The sequence below is a fragment of the Canis lupus genome, chromosome 30, assembly GCF_011100685.1.
Source record: "Canis lupus familiaris isolate Mischka breed German Shepherd chromosome 30, alternate assembly UU_Cfam_GSD_1.0, whole genome shotgun sequence".
Taxonomy (NCBI): Eukaryota; Metazoa; Chordata; class Mammalia; order Carnivora; family Canidae; genus Canis; species Canis lupus.
In genome coordinates, this window is record NC_049251.1 from 38,752,192 (window position 1) to 38,774,669 (window position 22,478).

General features: G+C 43.2%; 1 protein-coding gene and 1 long non-coding RNA gene across 3 annotated transcripts in view; one reads left to right on the plus strand and one right to left on the minus strand.

Moving 5' to 3' along the window:
- Nucleotides 1-1,675: 1,675 nt before the first annotated feature.
- The window catches only part of PTPN9 (protein tyrosine phosphatase non-receptor type 9), a 72,811-nt gene continuing 52,008 nt past the window's right edge, over nucleotides 1,676-22,478 (minus strand). For both annotated transcript variants that reach the window (XM_038581036.1, XM_038581037.1), the window contains exons 7-13: nucleotides 21,253-21,581; nucleotides 16,670-16,763; nucleotides 11,194-11,260; nucleotides 7,168-7,246; nucleotides 5,815-5,965; nucleotides 5,179-5,386; nucleotides 1,676-4,399 (exon numbers count right to left, since the gene is read on the minus strand). In XM_038581036.1, the coding sequence (XP_038436964.1) occupies nucleotides 4,185-4,399; nucleotides 5,179-5,386; nucleotides 5,815-5,965; nucleotides 7,168-7,246; nucleotides 11,194-11,260; nucleotides 16,670-16,763; nucleotides 21,253-21,581 (1,143 nt within the window). In that variant the 3' untranslated portion in view covers nucleotides 1,676-4,184. The remainder of the gene's footprint in view (nucleotides 4,400-5,178; nucleotides 5,387-5,814; nucleotides 5,966-7,167; nucleotides 7,247-11,193; nucleotides 11,261-16,669; nucleotides 16,764-21,252; nucleotides 21,582-22,478) is intronic.
- Nucleotides 4,024-15,995, plus strand: LOC119866946. The gene is made up of 3 exons (XR_005381891.1): nucleotides 4,024-5,986; nucleotides 14,325-14,527; nucleotides 15,459-15,995. It is a non-coding gene; the product is annotated as an uncharacterized LOC119866946 (long non-coding RNA).

Below are 22,478 nucleotides of genomic sequence, written 5' to 3' on the forward strand. Positions count from 1 at the left end.
CCTTGGTCGGTTCATTCCTTGACTCTGACTCACCCTGTCAGTCCCACATGGAGCAGCACAGAAGCCTTAAAGACCTAGGCCTTGGCCTATGGATTATTGGGGAAACTTGACCTGCTTCCCAAGCTGAGGGCCAAGGGGGAAGGGACCTGAGACGATATAGGGAAGTGGCAGCAGCTTGAAAGAAGAGACTTTGAAAACAAGCTAAAAACTAGGGATTGCGAGTGGGGGCTGACCTAACCAGAGAAAGGCCTGATGGTTCCTCTATAGGAATTCACACTGTCCATCAAAGAACTAGCCCCTTAAGAGTTGGAAGGCCTGCGGTAGGATCATTTAATGCAGCCTCTTTTACAAAAGGAAGCTAGGAGTTGGCTTGAGTGGTGTGACCTCAAAACTACCAAAGAGCTCAGTGACTCTAGGAAGGCTCCCCCCCCCACCCCCATGATCTCTGATTTGGGAGTTTCCATATGCGAGTCTGCTTGTCCCTAGAGAAGAGAAGCTTTGAAGAGAAGTCTCATCTCCCTCAAGCTACAACGCTAAATAGTCCAGTTTTCCAAGAACTGGTCCCAACCTGTCATTTACCTGCATGTGGTGACATGGAGATGGACAATGGTGGGCCTCCTAAGCTGAGGATGCCAGGGCCCACCTCAGGAATGCCATCCTCACTCCCGGGGACAGGCAGGATGAGGGGACCAATGCTAGAGGCAAAAAGTTAGGTGAAAAAATAGCAGTCAATGGGCAGAAGCCTGGGTTGGCCCACAATCCTCTCCTCCCCTTGATCTTCTGTTCTCAACTGTAGAGTCCAGCATCTGATAGTCGGTTCTCTTAGTTTTTTCACCAAATCTCCTGTGTGAGAGCCTTGACTTCCTGAACAGACCCAGGCTCCTTCTCTGTCCTCCCCTTTCTTTCCCTCTTTAAATACCTAGCACAGGTAGGCTCACACTTTGGGTAGTCACTCAACAATGGTAAAAGCTACAAGTAAACTACGGCAGCAGGGCAAAGCCAGTTCTCGCTTGCTTTCAGATTTAGGAAACATCACTTTGCTAACCTTCCTGAGTCAGGAACATGGACTAGGACAGTGCTTCTGGCCTGGCTCATGCTGTCACTCAACCAGCTACCAGGCAGGACACAGGAATCGGTGTTTTAATGGAGCTCTTGCAAGTCATAACCTCACCAATCCTCAGATGTGCAACTCCCGTAGAACTTCTGAATCTGCAGAGCAGTTTGGTTACAGCCTCTTCAAACAAAAGACAGTTCAAGGCTATCTCCTTCAGATCTATCATTAATCCTGGCTCCTCCTCATTTCACAAAACCCCTGACTTCCCAGATTCCAAGTATCTCTGTTCACCTCCTATGCTTGCTTGCCCCCAAAAGAACAAAGACTCATACAGAGAAAGAGCTTAATCTTTTGTGCTACACTTCAGCTCTTGATTGAAGTAAGAAACTTGAAAAATTTGTTGGCAGATCAGGACGTGGATCCTTAGAGGGAGTCTAGTTAAAAGAGTTAACAACAGGTCCTTTCGAGTCAGATGATCTGGGTTCTTGATTGGCTAATCAGATTTTCCTGTGCCTGAGTTTTGTTGTCAATACCTACCTCAAAAGACTGCTTTGAGGGTGGTGAATAGAATCTACAAAGCACTTTGAACAGTTTATGGAATAGAATTAAGGACCCAGTAGATGTTAGCTAACACTTTTATTAAACAACACCCCAATATTTGCACACTCCAGGCCAGAACTGCCCCAACTGAGCAGGCTGTCACTGGTCAGTAGGGAGTAGCTACATGGCAAGGGGCATGGTGCTACAGGGACAAAGCTTCTGGTTCCATCCTGAGAGAGAGATGCACATGAATGACTCAAGATCGTCCCACAAAGACCAGTGTACCCCTATATATGGCGCTTCTCTGGGATAATGATCCCTGTGGTGCTCTGTAGACCTCAGGACCCTACACCAGGAGGTTCTACATGTAGCATGGGCTCAGGATCAACTGTCAAATTTAAGAATTGTTCATATTCTAAAAGGAGAACTAAAAAAAAAAAAAAAAAAAAAAAATTCCCTCTGGCTTCCAAGGACAAAACACTACCTTGATCTTTGAAAGAGAGCAACACAGTGAAGAGGCCAAAGGCTTTGTGAGCAAACCAACTTGAGCTCCAGTTCCAGAGCAAATCACCATAACCTTCTGGACCTTACCTTCCTCATCTATATAGAAATAGGAGGGAGTAAGCTTAATAATCTCACTGGATTACTTGTTAGGTTTGAATGAGGTAATGGGCAGGAAAAGCACCAAGCACAGAGACTGGCACCAGCAAGCACTCAACTGGTGGCTCCCTTTGCTTGTCCAGAGCTAGGGCCATGACCTATGGATAAAGTAGATGTCTCTGAGAACTCAAAGTCTCAGATAACCAGGCCTTGGGTCCCTCCCTGCCTCCCCATCCCTCCCAAACCAGCTCTTGGACCCCCTTCTCACCTTCCCGGCCCAGACTGCTACTAAATTGATGAAGCTAAAAGGGTTTGATCATGTCGGTATATTTATATGTAAATACAAAACTGTATCGCTATAAGATATTGAATATGAACATTTACAATTATTTTCTGAATCTGACTCAGTCCATTGACGTTAAATACAAAATGAAAAGATTGTAAAAATAAGAATATATACATTCAAAGAGCTTATTACAGTATAAAATTATCGAGGTCTGATCAGCTGCCAACCTCATCTGTGATGGGAGAAGGTTTAGGGGTTCCTGGGATTTTCTCAGGGATGTGGAGTGCTGGGAACTCTTGATTCCATCCCTAGCACATCAGGTAGGGGAGGCTGGGAGCAGACAGGGACAGGATGGGTGAGTAGAGAGTAAACAGTGATTGCAGGCAGGCAACTGCCTCACCCAGCCGGGGGGGTTAAGCTTTTTATTGACACAGAGCCCACCCAGCTTGAGTCCAGGATCTGGCAGGCTGCTAGGCAGGAAGAGATGGGCATTTGAGTGGACAGGGCCAAGTTGCATAAGGAAAGGAACTTTCTAGCAAAAGAAAAAGGGGTCCCAGCTCATTCTCCGAAGGAGGGATTCTCCTAGTAGTTTCGTCTCTCTCATACCTGGGCTCCCTCTCTTTCCTTCTAAGACTTCGTACCAATTGCTCTTGGCTCTAATTGCTCAGTGAGATCATCTTCACTCCCAGACCCCAACCCTCAAGGGACAGGGAGAGGAAAAGGGGGTCTGGAATCACAGTGGAGGTCTATTCCCCAAATTGGCAAAGTAAACAGAGTAAAATCATTAGATAAGGGCAATTCATGCTGAGTTAAACCAGTGTCACCACAAATCAGAATTCTCGGCTCCAACAGGCAGTATCCTGGAGAGAGAGAAGTCATTATGCAAGAATGAAGGCCTGTGGCAGGAGCACGAAGAGTGAATGTATGTGTGTCCTCTTCCACCACTCTGCAGTCTGACAACAAGAGAGATGATCCCCAACCCCAGCCAGTCCAGGATAAACAGTAGGGTCCAAGAAGCAAGGAGGCCTGAACTGCAACACGGAGCCCCAGGAAATTCTACAAAGGAGTATCTCTGTGTATATGTATTTATAGAATACGACCATATTATCACATACAATATATATTATATACACACGTACATATGGACCCATACACGTAAGTGTGCACACACACACACACACACACACATACACACAGAATGACAGAAAAGACTGGAATACACGCCCTAGGTATAAACGTGCTTGGCACTCAGGACGTTCTCTAGAGTATGTAACTTGGTCAAGCTCTCTGGGAAGGAAGGTGGATACTCCTCAAACCTCCCCATCAAATCCTAGCAAAGGGAAGGAATGGGAACGAGACCTCAAGAAGGAAAATGGCATCGGGAAAGGGGGAAGGGAGGTTCCTTCCCCACTTACCTCGGGGCCCCTGGCAAAAACCCATAGCCACAATTTGGTTTTAATAAGGCACAGTTCAATAGCAGGTGCTAGGAATTAAGAACACGTTGCTGCTGGCCCTTTCTAGTGGCAGTTTCACCACATCTATCTAGCCAAAGGGAAAGGCTGCCTTGCGTGCACGAGTGCGCCAGGAGACACAAGAAAGAGGTTGGTCCATTGCTTCAGAGTAACTGATGGCAGCCTATAGGCTCAGCGGTGTCCAGGGTAGTTTAAGGAAGGCTGGCCAGAACGTAGGAGGATCATGGGACAGTTACTGGCCCTCCATGGCCAGGAGGTTGTGACTGGAGGGCACCATGCCCTCCCTCTCTGCGAACTCCAGGATTGCCTTGTAGCAAAAATAGTACTGCTCAGGGGTCTGGATGCTGAAGGCCCTCTGGGTCCTCATGCGGGACACTGTCTGGAATACATTAAGGGTGCCAAGCTCTTCCAGCTGTGCCAAGCAGATGTCCAGTGAGCAGAAGGTACCTGAAGGAAGGAAAGAAATGGTCACATTTGACTTATCTCTCCTCCATCCCTCCCTCTACCAAACGACCCAGGCAGATTGGATGAATGCACTCAAAAGCAAGGGGCCCCATGATGGACCAGGCGGGCATTAGGCCTGACGGGATTCAAGAGGAGGTCACTTTGGAGTGCTGGGAGCCCAGAGAAGCGACAAGGCCTCTTGGCTCTCAGGACAGTATGGAGGTAACAGGAAGAGTAGGTGGGAAGGTGACACAGAGGAACTGCCTGCTTCAATCTCAGACAGAATGACAACATTCCCACTCTTGGGTCCTAATTTTCAGAGGCTCCACAACTCTTCCACAGAGACCTCACAGAAACCTATTCTTCCCGACTTTGTCCCAAAGGGGCCTCTGAACTAGAAAGCCCAGCAGTCCCTGCAATGCACATGCCCCTGAGCTAAAAGCTGCGGACTAGCTCCAGAATGAGAGCACAGCTCAGGTGGGGATCTCCTTAGGGAGGGGGATGGGAAGGAAGCAACAGCCCAGACGACAGTGAGGGGGTCGGAAGATAATCATACTGATGGGATGTGCCAACCCCCAGGAGACTGGCCTCTGGAGTGTACATTCTGGCCCGCACAGCTGGTGCTAGGGATGCCAAAAGGCCATTAAAGGGGAATTTTTCATGGCAATTCACTGCCAATGGATCAAATTCTCGCAAACTGGCAACTAAGAGTGTTGTTGTCTTTCCCCCACCCTTATTACCTCTGGATGCTCCGAGAGCTGCCCCAACGTCAGGTGCATTACCTGTCCGGCCAATGCCTGCACTGCAATGGACGACAATGGGTGGTTCAGGGCACTGCCCTTTGGCTCGTACTCCCATGCTGCTGACCGCCAGCCTCTGCTGGTTCCTGACCACTCTCAAGAAGTCGATGAGAGAAGCTGCTGAGGAAGGGACACCGTAATCTGGCCAGCTCAGGAACTGAAAGTGGGTCACCTGGCGTTTCTGCCGCTCCTTGGATGAGAAAAGAAGCCAAGTTAACAGGTCATTTCTGCTTGCCCCTGACCACATACATTTAGCTTTTCTAGATTCTCAACCCTCTGATATCCTCACCACGCAGGCTCCTGCCTACCACCCTCAACTTTCTCCGCAATTGCTTCTCTGCAAACCCAGAAAAGGTTAAATGTCGGGAGAGGACAATATAGGAATTCCCTATATTGTAGGACCCAGATTTCTATTATGTTTTTATTCCCAAGTAATGTCACTGTTGCATCGAGACAATATGGCTATATTGGCTCTTAGCTGAATATTCTGATCCTGTTCCCAGAAAAACGAAAGTAATGTATAAGCTGCCTGGATTCTTGCCTATTCCCTTTGGGGATTTTCTTTACAGCAAAGCCCCCAGCGTAAAAAAAAGTGAGATAACAGAAACCAGGATTTACCTCTGTGTTGTGAATTTCTAGCGTTGTTTTCTTATAATGGTTCATGTTCTCCACGCCTAGATTGGTCACCGTGAGGAAGCCAAATCGGATCCGAGAGTCTCTTTCTAACGGCCAGTACTGGCCACACTTTCTCCTGCCACCCTCCTCAAAGCTGAAGACAACACAGAGCAAGGTAAGCCTTCCACCCTTCGTCCCCACAGCCGGGAGCTGCTGTCCCTATGATCTGCTGTACCCCAAGCAGCAATGTCATTTCTTGCATCGTTTCTAACTTACACCTTGCTTCTTGGCAGAAAAGGCGGAAACCTTCATTCTAAACAGATGCAGCAACAGCTAAGGTTTCTGCATGTACTCATTTAGAAGACATTTATTGGGTGCCTGCTACACCATCTGGCACCTTTTCTGATACCTCTTGCCACTCCTCACTTATCCAGGATAAATACTGGGTGGACATAAAGAGATGGCAGAGCCAATATGGGGGGCCAGATTGAATTCTCTGCCCTGTATCTCAGCCACTGTTCATTCTCTTCCCCAGTAAGGGCCCTTGACTGAGAGAAGTGAGAAGGACACAGTTCCTGGGAAGCCAGCAGGAGGTTTGTGTAAAGGCCTAAAATCCACCTCACTGCTCCTAGGTGTCTCCAACGTGCTCCAAGGTGGTACCATACTATTACCTCTCTAAAGCAAAGGTGGTTGTAACTGTGCCATGAGAAAGGGAACTGAGCAAACATTTTCATTAATTTTTTCCTCCTCATCTGAAATAGGTTATAATTATCATAATGATAATGATGATACTAATGAACTTTTAGTTCCTCAAGTTTTGGCAGGTACGTAGACCAAAATTTCAAAAGGATTCCTTTCATCAAGAGCTTCCTGCCTGACCTATTATGTTCCATCTCTCTTTTTGCAGTTCTCTTATAGGTGGAAATACAAATGAGTTGGAAAACTGTCAGAAGTAGCAGGGAAGGGGAGAGCAAAGGGGAACTGGTAACTCAGAAGGCAGGAAGACAGCTGCCCTTTGGAAGTGGGGAACAAATTAAAAGTGAATTGCCCCATGTTTCCCAACACTTCCTTTAGTGGATGAGGCCAGGACCTCAGAATAGCTTGTAACTGGCACAGGGTCACCAGAGCCAAGGATTAAAACTTCGACAAGTTAGATTAAAGCTGTGACAAGTTAGATCTATCAATCTCCACCATAACCTATGTTAATTCTGGGTCAACTAAGAAAAAGCTAAAACATCTCAAACTCTTTGCCATGGCTTTCCTAATCTTAATTGTTCTACAAGCTAAACTCCCCTCCTGACTCCCCCATGCTTGGGGACTTGGTGGGGGCAGGGGGAAGAAAGGGGAAGAACTCACCGGGTGGTCATGACAATCACCAGGACTTTCTGCTCCCATACCATGAGCCAGAAATCACGATAGGTATTCTCCAAAGGGCCTGGGATGAAAGGATAAGACAAAGATCATAACCCTGGGAAGCTCTTCTTTCCTTCTCAGGCATTTCTGATTTTATTCCCCAACTAATATCTCCAAAGCACAGACGCTGGCTCCCTGTTCTCCCTCCATCCCTGCTGAATCAGGGTGGTCCTTGAACCACCAGCGCCAGCATTATATGAGAGAGTGTTAGAAATGTGCAATCTGCATTTTAACATGATCCCAGGTGCAGTTGTAGGTAGGTTACAGTTTGAGAAATACTGTTATATACCTTCTCAAGAGCCTTACGATCAGGGCTTCAGCTGATGTCACATCCAGACGGTGTCACCTATATTCATACCTCTAGCTGTTTTCATCTCCCCAGAGCCTTCCAGCCATCAGTAGTCTACAGAACCACTCCCCTTCTATGTTCCATCATGGGTCTCCTTAGACTCAACGTGCTTGCGGTTCATTCTCTCTCATCAAAATTAGCCTTCTCTGCCTGCTTTCCTTCCCTCTCTACTCTCTCTCGGTTAACAGTACCGGCATTCTTAAATCACTGTCTTAAAAAGTTGGGAGTCAACTCTAAATTATCCATTTCCTTTATCTTCGTGACACAGCCACCAAGTCCTAGAGATTTTTTGCCTTTGGATTGTTTTTAGTTTTTATCGTTCTCCCTGTCTCCTGACCCAATTTCACTGCCACAAGGACCACATCATTTTTGTCTAAATTACTGTAATACCATTTTGGTTTACTTTTCTGAATAGGACTCTTTCTCTTCCAGTCTATTCTGGATACTCCTGGCCAGCTGCAGCTTTCTAAAAACTTGCTTCATCATAATATAGCCAGCTCTTGATGGCACAACTGGATCACAACAGCTTAATCATTTAATGTATGTGGTCTTACATCAGTTATTTTACTTTGTGAGAATTAATCATGTCTCAGTAAACATGGTGCTAAGGGTAAGAGTCACATTGCTGAGCTCTTCTTTTTTTTTTTTTTTTTTTTTTTTTTTTTTCTGAGCTCTTCTTTTACAGTTAGAACCTTCACAGGGCTGGGCATCCGGGGAAATTTTGAAGATACTTGTGCACCACCAACTCCCCTTCAATCAAGGAAATAACAAACTTGGGATAATTCCCTGTACTTTCACAGTCCTTTATCCTCTCTGCTCTCAGGGAAGAAGGGCGGAAAAGGGTTGATTTTGTCCTGGAAGTCTGCTGGCTTTACTACCATTTTTGCTAAAGGCTTTAAGCAGCATTAGTGTTTTATGATTCTAGAATTCTCTCTTGGCAGAAGTGGACACTGCCAAAAGCACGTGAGGTCTTGGAAATAAGCTAAATGTCTACCAAGAGAGGATAAACTAAATGATGGCGTATCCTCGATTTAAGTAGCCCATAAAGGTGGTATTGTAGGATCTGTTATTTTTGCTATGGAAAGGTATTCGCAAGATACCATCAAATGAACAAGAGGTAACATATGGAAAGAGCCCATCTTGTTAGAGATCTTCTATGTCTATATCTGTTTGCACAGAAAACGGCTTGGAAGGAGATGCTACAGAATATTAACATTATCTCTGGGTCTCAGGGTTATGAGTGAATTTCATCTCCATCTTCTAAGTCTTCTACAGTGCACGTACATTACTGTAGTACGCGTGTGCAGATAACACGAGCTCCCTTTCCCATCTCCCATTTTTAATTTTTTAAAATTTTTATTTATTTATGATAGTCACACAGAGAGAGAGAGATAGAGAGAGAGAGACAGGCAGAGGGAGAAGCAGGCCCCATGCAGGGAGCCCGACGTGGGATTCGATCCCGGGTCTCCAGGATCACGCCCCGGGCCAAAGGCAGGCGCCAAACCCCTGCGCCACCCAGGGATCCCCCCAGATTACTTTTAACAGTGAACTTTTCTGAAGAACTCAAGTCAGTGGTTTATGCGGACATGGAGGAAACAATACAAGCCACTGACTTGGCTTGCAAGGACTTCTGAATCAAACAGACATACAGTCACATACCAGCTCTGCCGCTTACTACCTGTATGATCCCAAACTGCCTAACCTCTTTGGGCTTCAGTTTGTTCATGGGTTAATAAACCTTCCTTGCAGAGTCTCTGTAATAGTTAGATGAAGATCATATACCTGATGTATAACAGATACTCTCAATAGATGACATATTGTTTGTAGAATATGTATTATTAATAAGAATCAAAATATTGAATACAGCCAAGAAAGTTAGCCAGGCAAATCAAATGAGCCTTCTCCACGCCACAGGACCCCCTTTTCCAGTCCTAAGGGAGTGCTGATACTGTCTAAAGGTGATCCGTGCTAGACTCAAAATATCTCTCTCATACTTTTAGGGGAGCTTCTTCTTCTTCTGGACAGGGCCTTCAAAGCCACCCTAAAGGATCCAATCCCGCATAATTAGCAACTCTGAGCAGTGGCTTTGCCTTCTAAATCCGGAGAAGGAAGCATTCTGAGGCACCCTAGAGCCAATCCTTACCCTCCATAAACCCAACCTGCCAAGGCCATCCTCCTCCACAAAGCCTCCACTCTCAGGCAGATCACGTCATATCTTATATGCCCCAAATTTTTCCTGATAATTCTCATTTCTTCTTAGGGTGTTGAAAGGACTCCTTTTGGAGGGAGTGGTCCCTCCTAGGGGGAAAATATAAACCTGTGACCATGAGACCAATTAACAATATATCAAGAATCCATTTTTTTCTCCTTTTAACTTTTATTTTGAAAAATTTGAAACCAATGAAAAGTTGGAATACTACAATGTACTCACATATTCTTCAGCCCTAAAGCTATCGTTTTCAGCTATCATTATACAACATTTTTTTCTCTATATATGCATACACATACTTTTTATTACAGAACTATTTAAAAGTTAGTTCCAGCTGTTATGACATTTTATTCCTAAATACTTGGGCACATATTTAGAAGAACAAGGACTTTCCTATAGAACCATTAAGACCATTATCACCCTGAAGCAATTAAATGTTGATATGATAATATTATCTAATACAGAGTCCCCAGGTATCCCAAGTTTGTCTTTAACAGGTTTTCCTCTAAACTGAAGCTCCAATGATGGGCACACGCCTTTGGTTATCATGTCTCTTTAGTCTCCTTCAATCTAGAAAAGTTCCCTGCCTTTGTTTTTCATGGCATGAACTTTGAAGAGTCTAAGCCAGTTTTCTTATAGTATGTCCTGCCATCTGGATTTGTCTGGTTTATTCATCATGATAGCTTTAGACTTAAAAACTGGCAACAAAAAATACAGGTTATGTTTTATAGTTTTCGCTGTATCACAACAGAGGCATAATACTTGTTTGTCCATTACTGGTGATTCTAAGTTTGATCACTTGCTAAAGAGGTATTTGCCTGATTTTTTGGTGGCCATGCTCTGCAATGGTCCAAGGGCCTAAAGCCCATAGAGTGGCCTTTTATGTCCTCCTGTGTTGTGATCTCTTCCTACCTGCTTGGAAGGCAACTTCGTATTCTCCTTGAGATGGCAGAGGCAGAGGACTACTGGAGCACTGAGTGCTCTCTGATGGTACAGGGACCAGCAAAAGTCTCTTTAGGACAGCAACACCCTTTCAGATTGGACTCAATCTCTGAGAAGTCCCACTGCCATTCCTGGCCTCCTAATGGACATAAAGAGCATCTCACGGCCAGTCCGTTCTCATGTCCCATTCTCTGAGGCTGGCAATACACAGTCCAAAAACTTGTAGTAGTGCTGTATGTTCAAATCTCCAGTTTATGTCTATGCAGCAAGTTTCCAGGCATATCTGGTATAGAAACTTCATACCTCCCCTCTGCCTTCCTCAGTAGCCCCCAATCTTTATAAAAGGCCAGGATCTAGTGGCCAACATCAGCTCAAGTTACCATATTCTTCAAAAACTACACAATCATCTGGTGCAAGAAATCACAGAGAGATGACACAAAACCAAGTTGTAAGGGTCACCCTAACTTACCTTGTGTACCAATGTAAGCATTCTTCTGCTTGTAGCCATCCATGAAACTGGCATTGATGTAATCTGTCTAATGATAAAAAAGAAATATCACTGCAGCTGTGTGGAATATACTATTTGGGTGGGAAAATTACGTACTAGGTACTAGGATAAAACCCAAAGTGTAGATATTCTCTTCTCATCAGGCAGAAAGTGAGGAGCAAAAGGATCAGTTCAAAACTTTACTTCTACAAATGTTACCAGAACAACTAGATATCCACATACAGGAAAGGAAAAATCAAGCTGGCCTATTCCTCACACTAAACACAAAAACTAACTCAAAATGGATCACAGGCCTCATGTAGAGCTAAAATTATAAAACTCTTAGAAGAAAATATAAGATTAAATCTTTGTGATCTTGAGTTAGGCAAAGCCTTCTTAGATATGACACCAAAAGTACAAGCAGTAAAAGAAAAAAGATTTGTTGAACAACATTAAAACTGAAAACTTCTGTGCCTTAAAGGACACCATCAAGAAAGTAAAAAAAACCTACAGTTGCACTTTTTGGTAAGGGATTTGTATCTAGAATATATAAAGAACTCTCATAGCTGAATAGTAAAAAGACAACCCAATTTTAAAATGGGCAAACGGGGGTGGAGGTGGGGGTGGGGGTGACTGGGTTGCTCAGTCGGTTAATCTCTTAATCTCAGCTCAGGTCATGATTACAGGGTCGTGAGTTCAAGCCCCGCACCAAGCTCCATGCTGGGTATGAAGTCTAGTAAAAATAAATAAATAACTAAAAATAAAATGGGCAAAGGATCAGAATAGCCATCTCTCCAAAGAAGATATACAAATAGCAATAAGCACATAAAAATACGCCCAATATCATTAGCCATCAAGGAAATGCAAATCAAAATTCCAGTGGGGGACCCAGGTCAAGCATCCAAATCTTGTTCTCAGCTCAAGTCTTGCTCTCACTGTTATGAGTTTGAGCCCCACACTGGGCTCCATGCTGGGCATGGAGCCTATTTAAAAAAAAGTGAAAAGTCAAAACCACAATGAGATATCACTTCATACCCATTAGGATGGCTACAGGTACAAGATGGAGGACAACAAATGTTGGCAAAGATGTGAAAAAATTAGAACCCTCATACACCCCTAGTGGGAATGTAAAATGGTGCAATCATGTTGGAAAACAGTCTGGCAATGCTTCAGAAGGTTAAACACAGAGTTACCATATGATCCAGCAATTCTACTCCCAAGGGAAATGAAAACATATGTCCACAGAAAAACACACGAATATTCATAACAGCATTATTCATAATGCCAAAAATGGCAACAACTCAAATGGTATTCACCTGATGAATTGATAAATAAAAGATGCATATCCATATATTTAGCAATAAAATGAAGTCCTGACATATGCTACAAGACAGATGAACCTTGAAAACATGCAAAATGAAAGAAATCAGACACAAAGGCCATAAGCCATAAGTATGATTCCATTTACATGAAATGTCCAAATGAGGTAAATCTACAGAGACAGAAAGTACACAGACTAGGAGAAAAAGGGGTGTGACTGCCAAGGGCCATTTTTCAGGTGATAAAAACATTCTAAAGTTGATTGTGGTGGTAGTTGTACAACTCTATGAATATATTTAAAAACACTGAGGTAGGGGATCCCTGGGTGGCGCAGCGGTTTAGCGCCTGCCTTTGGCCCAGGGCGCGATCCTGGAGACCCGGGATCGAATCCCACGTCGGGCTCCCGGTGTATGGAGCCTGCTTCTCCCTCTGCCTGTGTCTCTGCCTCTCTCTCTCTCTGTGTGTGTGACTATCATAAATAAATAAAAATTAAAAAAAAAAATTCTATAAAAACACTGAGGTAGAGGTGCCTGGTGGCTCAGTCAGTTAAGTGTCCAACTCTTGCTTTTGATTCGGGTCATGTTATCGTAGGTCATGAGATGAGCCCCTTTTCGGCTCCATGCTCAGCAGGGAGTCTGTAGAAGATTCTCTCTCTCTGCCCCTCTTCCACTTACACAAGCCTGTGCTCTCTCAATAAATAAATAAATAATCTTAAAGAAAAACAAAACCACTGAATTATACATCTTATTTTTTTAAGATTTTATTTATTAGACAGAGAGACACTGTGTGTGTGATGGGGTCGGGGGAGGCAGAGGTAAGAGAGAATCTCAAGCAGACTCCTTGCAGAGTAAAAGCCTGATTCGGGGTTCTCAATCCCATGACTCTGAGATCATGATCTAAGCCAAAATTAAGAGTCAGACACTAGACCAATTCAGCCACCCAGGCACCCCTATACACTTTAAATGGGTAAATTGTATGGTATGTGAATTACATCTCCATAAAGCTTTTACCAAAAAAGCAGTCTATCAGGATTTGCAGCACTGGTTCAAAACCAAAAGGGAGGCAAGCCAAGCAACCTGAGCAGGAACATCCTGTCCATGCTGTCACACACAAAAAGCAAAGTGTGACTAGAGAAGGAAGAAAGCTATACCTCATATCTTGCACCATCAACAGCATGGGCCAAACACCCTGCCTCCTTCACTAAGCAACAGCCAGACAAATTCAGAAAGTCTCAATGAACAGCTCTTGACTCATTCTCTTCTGGGGGCCCTCTCTCATCTCCTAGTCTCCTCAGTCTTACTTCAACATCATTAGCTATCAGGAAAATTAAATAGAATTTAATTTTTATTATTTTTATTATACCTTCTCACAAGATCTCTGCCAACATCCTTGATGATAATCCAAGCTGATAAAAGAGAAACACAGATGCAGCTACAGTGTCAAGTCATAGTATAACCAGTTGAGAGTATCTAGCAGGTGCTATGAATAGCAGAGGGTGTGGAGGGGTACAGAAGGACAAAAAACAAAAAGTTTCAATGTCAAACTAGAGAAAATTCATGCTCCACTCCACTCTACAGAGGTTGGAGTGACTCCCTAACCTGTCACCTTTTCACTGGGTTCTATCACTGGGAGGACAGTCTGACCTGTCAGTATCCACAGCCACCCTGAGAAGACTCTTTTCTCCGTCTCATGGTCAAACCCATGTTCCTTGGATATGTGTCTGTTAGCCAGTCTATCAACTTATACGACCACTAATTATTTAGTCAAGCGTTTCCTGCTTTCTCCTTCCACAGCAGTCAATACTGACCTCATACCACTATGTTCTACTCTGATGAGACATCTTCGCTGAGCTAAGGGACCATCTCCAGAGGACCCAGCAGGTTAAGAGTCTCATTCACTCCCAGCCACGCTGCTCATACCAGGGCCCACTGTAGTCAGCCAAAGCTATACTCTGCTCAGCCTGGCACATTCAAGTTGTATACCCTACAGGACTCGGGTGAGAAGGCATAGAAAAATACAAAGGATTTACCTGGTACATGCCAACTGATGCTATTATATAAGTAGTGTATAAGCTGTTACTCTTGAACTGCCTTCATGTTTTGAAAAGAAATATCACCTTTTATTTTTTATTTTATTTATTTTTAAGATTTTATTTATTTATTCATCAGAAAGAGAGAGAAAGAGGGAGGCAGAGATACAGGCAGAGGGAGAAACAGGCTCCATGCAGGGAGCCTGACATGGGACTCAATCCCGGGTCTCCAGGATGACACCTGGACCGAAGGTGGTGCTAAACCGCCTGAGCCACCCAGGGCTGCCCAGGATACCAGCTTTCAATGTCCTTGAGAGCACTGGGAATTAAAATCAGCAATTTCAGAAGAATCATCAGAAATTGGAACTGAAAATGACCTCAGAGATAAAGTATAGATTTGGGGGCAAACTGAAATACCAGAGAGAAGCAAACAAAGTGCACTATGTTACGGGCCAGGTTCAATAGAAACTGTGACTAATAGCTTTATAATTCTAGGAGTAAATCTAGTGAACAATTCACTAATAAACCTGAATCCTCCATTTACTATGGAAATAAAGCTTCTGCCAATATTTGCAGTAATGAAACAAGCTTAACTCAAATGACAATCTTTAGATTAATTATAGGATGGCTAGAATAGTCTGCTGGTACACTGGGATTCACTTATTCATTCACAAATAATTTACTGAAGGGAAGCCTGGGTGGCTCAGTGGCTGAACGTCTGCCTTTGGCTCAAGGCATGATCCCGGAATCCCAGGATCAAGTCCCACGTCGGGCTCCCTGCATGGAGCCTGCTTCTCCCTCTGCCTGTGTCTCTGCCTCTCTCTGTGTCTCTCATGAATAAATAAATAAAATCTTAAAAAAAAATAATTTACTGAAAGTCTGATATGTACTGTTCTAGGTACTGGAGACAGAGCAGTCAAGAAGACAGATAAATACAGGTATCTGATTCCAGAGCCCCAGCTCAACCAGTACACTTCACTTCTTGAGAGTATATACCTGAAGATCTCAGGAACAGTGATGAGCTTGTCCTAGGTCAGCCGGGCTCTGAGCTAATGCTCCTGCAGGAAAACCCTTTGTAAGGGTCCTAGATAGGGCTATGAATTCGGTTTATGTACTTTGAAACAGTAGGGTCAAGAGATTAAAATCATGATCCTAGGGTCTCAACTCACATATCATATACACTCCAATACAAGGCAATGATTTTCCCCTAAAAAAAGAGGCAGGATATAACAAGTCCCTATAAAGTTAAAGGGGCACTATTTAAATTCCTTTACTTTGAATAACAGCCTGAATCAATGCTGGTTTTTTGATGCATATGGAGGGCACCAGACAGAATTAAATATACAAAGAAAAAAGACGCCTGGGTGGCTCAGAGGTTGAGCATCTCCCTTCGGCCCAGGGTGTGATCCTGGACACTTGGGATCGAGTCCCACATCAGGCTCCCTATGGGGAACCTGCTTCTCCCTCTGCCTGTGTCTCTGCCTCTCTGTCTCTCATGAATAAATAAATAAAATCTTTTAAATTAATTAATTAATTAATTTTTAAAGAGTTACATGTGAAGAATTTCACTAAATATCTATATTAGTATATTATATATGTGATTTTTAATATGAACAAATATGATCAAGTTAATATATTAAATAATATAATAATTTGACCATTTCAACTCTATTCCTATTTATGTGTACATTAGTGGTCTAAAATTATTTTTAGATCTTCCAGATAAAAGAATCATAGGTCACTTATAACTAGAGTTGCCTTGTATTGATACGTATGTACTCACTAATATGATGGACAGTAAGAGGACTATAATTTTACAATTAAGGAGTAAAAGGAGAAATAATTGACATTTATCAAGCACTTATAATATACCAGACCTTGCACTATTAGCATTTACATAAATTTTTCCATTTAATTTTCACTTAGTACTGTGAGATGGGTTTATAGGGACTTGCTTATGGTAAAAGACTAACTCGTAAATAGCAATGTTAAAACTCCAATCTGATCTCTCTGGCTTAGAGTCCATGCTCTTTCTACTATGGTATTAGTAAGCTTCACTTTGGAAAATTTCCCTCAGTGCTCCTGAAAAGACAGCATTTATCCACGTACCTGAGTGTGGCCACTTCGTTTTGTCAACTTCACTCTAGTTTGGTCCAGGCAGGGTACATCCCCATAGCGGTTCTTCTCTAGGTTTCCTGGAGACCTGAAGAAAATGAAGCAGACAAACTAAAACAAAGACAAGAAAAGGTGGAAGCAACATGTCTGTGTACATACAAAGTCTGGTCGTGCAAAGGTGTCACCTACTGTCAGTGTTGGAGACGTGGGGCTGTCATTGCCTAGTCTAGCTGTACTGTATGTATCACTGAACATTTTTTTTCACTGAACATTTTTATTGTTAAATGTTTGCCCTTCAAGAGAAAGTCTGTCAATCTCAGATCTATGAGATCCAACCAGACTGACAGAAATAGTCCAGAAAGAGAGAACTGACATAAGGAAAGAGAGAATGAAAAACAATTCCCTCTTCCCACACAAATAAGCGCAGCTGATATTTTACAAAGTCCCAAGAAAAATTCAATGGAGGAAGGAATTTTTAGCAAACAGTGCTAGAGCAATTGGATATCCACAGGCACGTGCAAGGGCGTGCGCACACACACACAAAATCAACATCAACCTAAACCTTAAACCTTATACAAAAATTAACTTTAATAGATCACAGACTTAAATAAATGTGAAACATAGCACTACAAAACATTTAGGAAAAAAAGAAGAAAATCTCTGGAATCCAGGGTTAGATGTTCTTAGACTTGACGTCAAGAGTGTGATCCATACAAGGGAAACCTGATTAAAGGACTTCATCAGAATAAAACCTCATGCTTCATCATGAGCCACGCTAAGAGGATGAAAAGACCAGCTACAGACTAGAAGAAAATATCTGCAAATCGTGTATCCAACCAAGAACCCATATCTAGGATACATTAAAAGACTCAAATCTTAACAGTTAAAAAAAAAAAAGTCCAACTAGAAAATGGGCAAAAGGCATGACATTTTACAAGAGGATATACAGATGATAAATAAGCACATGAAAAGATGTTCGATATCATTAACTATTAGGGAAATGTAAATTATACCCACAATGGGACTTCATTACACACCTAACAGGACAGTTAAAATAAAAAATGGTGGTGACAACAGCAAATGCTGGTGAGGATGCCAAGAAACCGGGTCATTCATACACTGCTGGGTGTACCTTGAATGGTACAGCCACTCTGGAAAACAGCTGGGCAGTTTCTCATCAAACAAAACTTCCTTTTTTTTTTTTTTTTTTAAGATTTTATTTATTTATTCATGAGAGACAGAGAGAGAGAGGCAGAGACCCAGGCAGAGGGAGAAGCAGGCTCCATGCAGGGAGCCCGACGCGGGACTCGATCCCGGGCCCCCAGGATCCCACCCCCAGGCTGAAGGCGGCACTAAACCGCTGCGCCACCAGAGCTGCCCTCAAACTAAACTTCTAATTACCATATGACCTAACCATCTTGGGCATTTATCCCAGAGCAATGCAAACTTACGTTCACACAAAACCTAGACACAAACATTCAAAGCAGCTTTACTTGCAAGCGCCAAAAACTCTAAATAACCTAGATGTCCTTTTTTTGTTTTAATTTTTTATTTATTTATGGTAGTCACACAGAGAAAGAGAGAGAGAGGCAGAGACACAGGCAGAGGGAGAAGCAGGCTCCATGCACCAGGAGCCTGACGTGGGATTCGATCCAGGGTCTCCAGGATCGCGCCCTGGGCCAAAGGCAGGCGCCAAACCGCCGCGCCACCCAGGGATCCCCTAGAAGTCCTTTAACAGGTGAGTGGTTAAACAAACCATTCATACCATGGAATACTACTTAGTAACAAAAAAGAATGAGCTACTGATACATGTAACAATTTGGGTGAATCTCCAAGGAATTATACTGAGGGAGGAAAAAAGCCAAACCTAAAAGGTTACATATGATTCCATTTTTTAACATTCTTTTTTTTTTTTTTAAGATTTTATTTATTTATTCATGAAAGACACAGAGAGAGAGAGAGAGAGAGAGAGGCAGAGACACAGGCAGAGGGAGAAGCAGGCTCCATGCACCAGGAGCCTGATATGGGACTTGATCCCGGGACTCCAGGATCACGCCCTGGGCCAAAGGCAGGCACCAAACCGCTGAGCCACCCAGGGATCCCCTATAACATTCTTTTTTTTTTTTTTTTTTTAAAGAATAATCTTTTTTTTTTAATTTTTTATTTATTTATGATAGTCACAGAGAGAGAGAGAGAGAGAGGCAGAGACATAGGCAGAGGGAGAAGCAGGCTCCATGCATCGGGAGCCTGATGTGGGATTCGATCCCGGGTCTCCAGGATCACGCCCTGGGCCAAAGGCAGGCGCCAAACCGCTGCGCCACCCAGGGATCCCCCCCTATAACATTCTTGAAATGAAAAAAATATAGTAAATGGAGACCAGTTCAGTGCTTGCAAGAGTTAGGGATGGGGAGGGCTGAAACTGAGGTATGTGATGATGTACTTCTGTATCGACTGTGGTGACTGATACACAAAGTAAAATGCAGGCTAAAAATTGCGTAGAACTAAATACACACACACACACACACACACTCGCCCTAAAACTGGGGAAATCTGAATAAGACTGGTGGGTATTTAAAAAAAAAAAAAAAAAAAAAAAAAGACTGGTGGGTAATATTAATATCAATATCCTGGTTGTGATACTATATTATACTTTTAAAAGATGTTACCATGGGAAAACTTTGGAAAGGGTATGTGATCTCTCTGTATTATTTTTTATAAGTTCATGTGAATCTTCAATTATAATAAAAAGATAAACATTTAAAAACCACTTTTTGAAAAAACGGTGTAAGGGAGAAGAAAAAAGAGAAAGTCTCTTGGTCCATGGGCATTCTGGACAACAAGGAGTAGTGATATCTACTCCATAATCTAGAACTCCAAGGGGGATATAGTTCGTTCTGTGTAAGTAGTTTTACTGGAACCCAGTATAGGACAGAGACCTGGAGCTGATGAGGATTCTGGGTTCCAGCTCCTGAAGTGGAGGGCTCATTCATTCAATACAGTCAGGATTAAGAAGTCCTTCCATAGGACTGGAAAGTGTTCTCTGATTATAACATGAGGGCTGGTTTCAGTGATGCCAAGAGGACAATCAAAACCTGCTTTTTTAATGGGGGTGGGGGGAGGAAGATGGTAGAAATACCATCTCAAGGGCCTCACAGCAGGAGTAACCAGAACAAAGTTAGGAATCCCCACGACAAGTATGCATCCTCTTGGAGCAGCCCAGTAATATTCTGCTCCATAATACTTCCCTGATTCAAAAGTATAGGGGAGAAAACTCTTTGGGAGAAAGACTGGGTGCATATGGGGGCTGTGAGCTAAGAAAGAAACAGCTGGGGGATCCCTGGGTGGCTCAGCGGGTTTAGCGCCTGCCTTCGGCCCAGGGCGTGATGCTGGAGACCTGGGATCGAGTCCCGCGTCGGGCTCCCTGCATGGAGCCTGCTTCTCTCTCTCCCTGTGTCTCTGCCTCTCTCTCTCTCTCTCTGTGTCTGTCATTAATACATAAATAAAATCTAAAAAAAAAAAAGAAAGAAAGAAAGAAACAGCTGTGTGGGGGGAAAACGATACTCCCGCCACTCTGATATACACTCTGCTTTCTTGTGCTTTTTTCTCTTACTTTCCTTTGCATTCTTGCTCTGCCTATTGCCTTTCTTCTCAAATGTTTCTTCTGTCTTCTCTTATCTCTTTCCTAACTCATTCTTTTCCCTCTTTCCTTTTGCTAAGTCTCTCTCCCTGCAGGTTCTCCCCAGCCACTGACTAAGCTGGACAGGAATTATGAGTGAAAGGAGGTATTCACAGAATCATGGATTCCTAAAACATTTAAGCTACAGAAGCAGGTGAATATCAGAGTCTAACATCACCTATTACAATAGAAAAACTGGAGTGCAGGCAAGAGAAATAACTTGCACAAATCGCAGAAGGGTTTTTTGTTATACTGGAACTTGGGCCTGGGGCAGGTTTCTCTAATTTTCAACATAGAGACAGAAATTTCTGCTGCAGCCAGTGAAAACAGGGTAAAATAAGAGCAACAGTAAGAGAAATGATCTACACTCTACGGCCAACAATAGTTACCAAGTAATTATGAACCAGTTATAAACTAGCCAGGTAATTCTATAGTAGGATTTGGATAGAAGGAAAATCGCACAAGACTAAACTCCTAAGAGTTAACTCTTTTCTCCTATTGTGGATTATTTTAAACACACCAGCACCCCTCCCTTCAGAAAGTAATGGTATATTATAAATGCTCTAGGGAGAAACTGCCTACATGAAAGGACAGATGATCACACTGAACATATATTTTTATTTTTTTTTCCTAAAATCACTTGAATTTCATGAAAATATTAAAAAATGCATCCATTATTACATGGTTCCTCTGTTGGTACTAAAGACCTTCAGAAATTCAGAATATACCAAAGCAGGAAGTACCTCTTTCTGGATGAGAGAACCATCATCTATGTGAAAGTGATGCTCCTTGACATAAGGAAGATCCTCTGTTATGGAAATGAGATCTGGAAGGAGCTGTTGACAGCACACACCAGAAGCATGTTGGTAACCCACTGTGGGCCCAAACCTTTCCTACTTACATAGAACAGTGGAAAGTGCCAACAGGGTTCTCACGGCGGATGTCTTCATACTCCTCATATATCCCACGCTTTTGCCTGGTGCTAACATAGTCCATCAACTCTTGGATGGTCATTGCATGGGGACCTGGAACATGTACTGAGTCCCAGTCTAAGGCAGGAGGGAGGGAGAACATGATGATCTCATCGAAGGGATCTGGGTGGCCGTTCATCTGGGGTAGGAACTGGAAATTCCAAGTGGCAAGGTCAATTTTGACGTATCCACCCAGGTTTTCTGGAAGGCACTCCCTGGGCAGGTGCTGGGTAACCTCAGATGTCTTTAATATCTGAATCTGGAAGGCCAGAAAGAACCATGTGAGTATGGACAGGAAAAAAATATATAGATAATGAAGATAAAGAACAAATGTGTTTATATTTAGTTTGAAGAATGGGATGAGATTTGTTTGAAATACTTGGTATTTCCTTATAAAAGAAGAAGACTTGCATTGCATCCACCCAGTATTGAAGTCCTATAATTTCCCCAAAGGTTTCACTCCTAGAATTTGCCTCCCATCCTTCTTAAGATTTTGTTTTTAAGTAATCTCTACACCCAATGCGGTGCTCAAATATACAACCTCAAGATCAAGAGTCATGTGCTCTACTGACTGAGTGACCTAGGTGCCCCAAGGGCCCTTTTATAATCCTTGAAAGGAAGGTACAGTGAACAAAGCCTTTATGGTATTAACAAGGCTTCCCAGTGACATCTCATGCAGGTATTTGGCTTTTTGACTACTAAGAATACACAGGTAGTAATTCTTCTTGGTCAACCCCATACTAAGGTAACCAACTCTAAGCTTGGTGCTTTACTCACAGCTCAGCAGAGATGTTCTCAAAGATAGCTTTCTAAGGAAGTAACACAAGACCAGTCACCCAGATACAGATAGCCCAGGAAAACGGCCAGAAAAGAAATCCTAATTCTGCTCTTTGCTTAGACGCAGCCTTACTGGACCAAATTGGCCTAGTTGGTTTTCCATGAAATCTGCGTAAAATGGGAATGCTGGTCTCTCTTGCTGTTGCTTCTTCTTGGAATGCTCTCTTTTCCTCCTCGGCTTCTTCACAGACCAGCTTCTAAAGCTCACCTCTTCTGTGAAGCCTGTCTCTGACTGCTGGATACAATATCCTCCTCTGTGCTCCTGCAGGGCCATAGTTCTCTGTACACGTCTACTTCTGCGTTCTCTATCAGGACCATA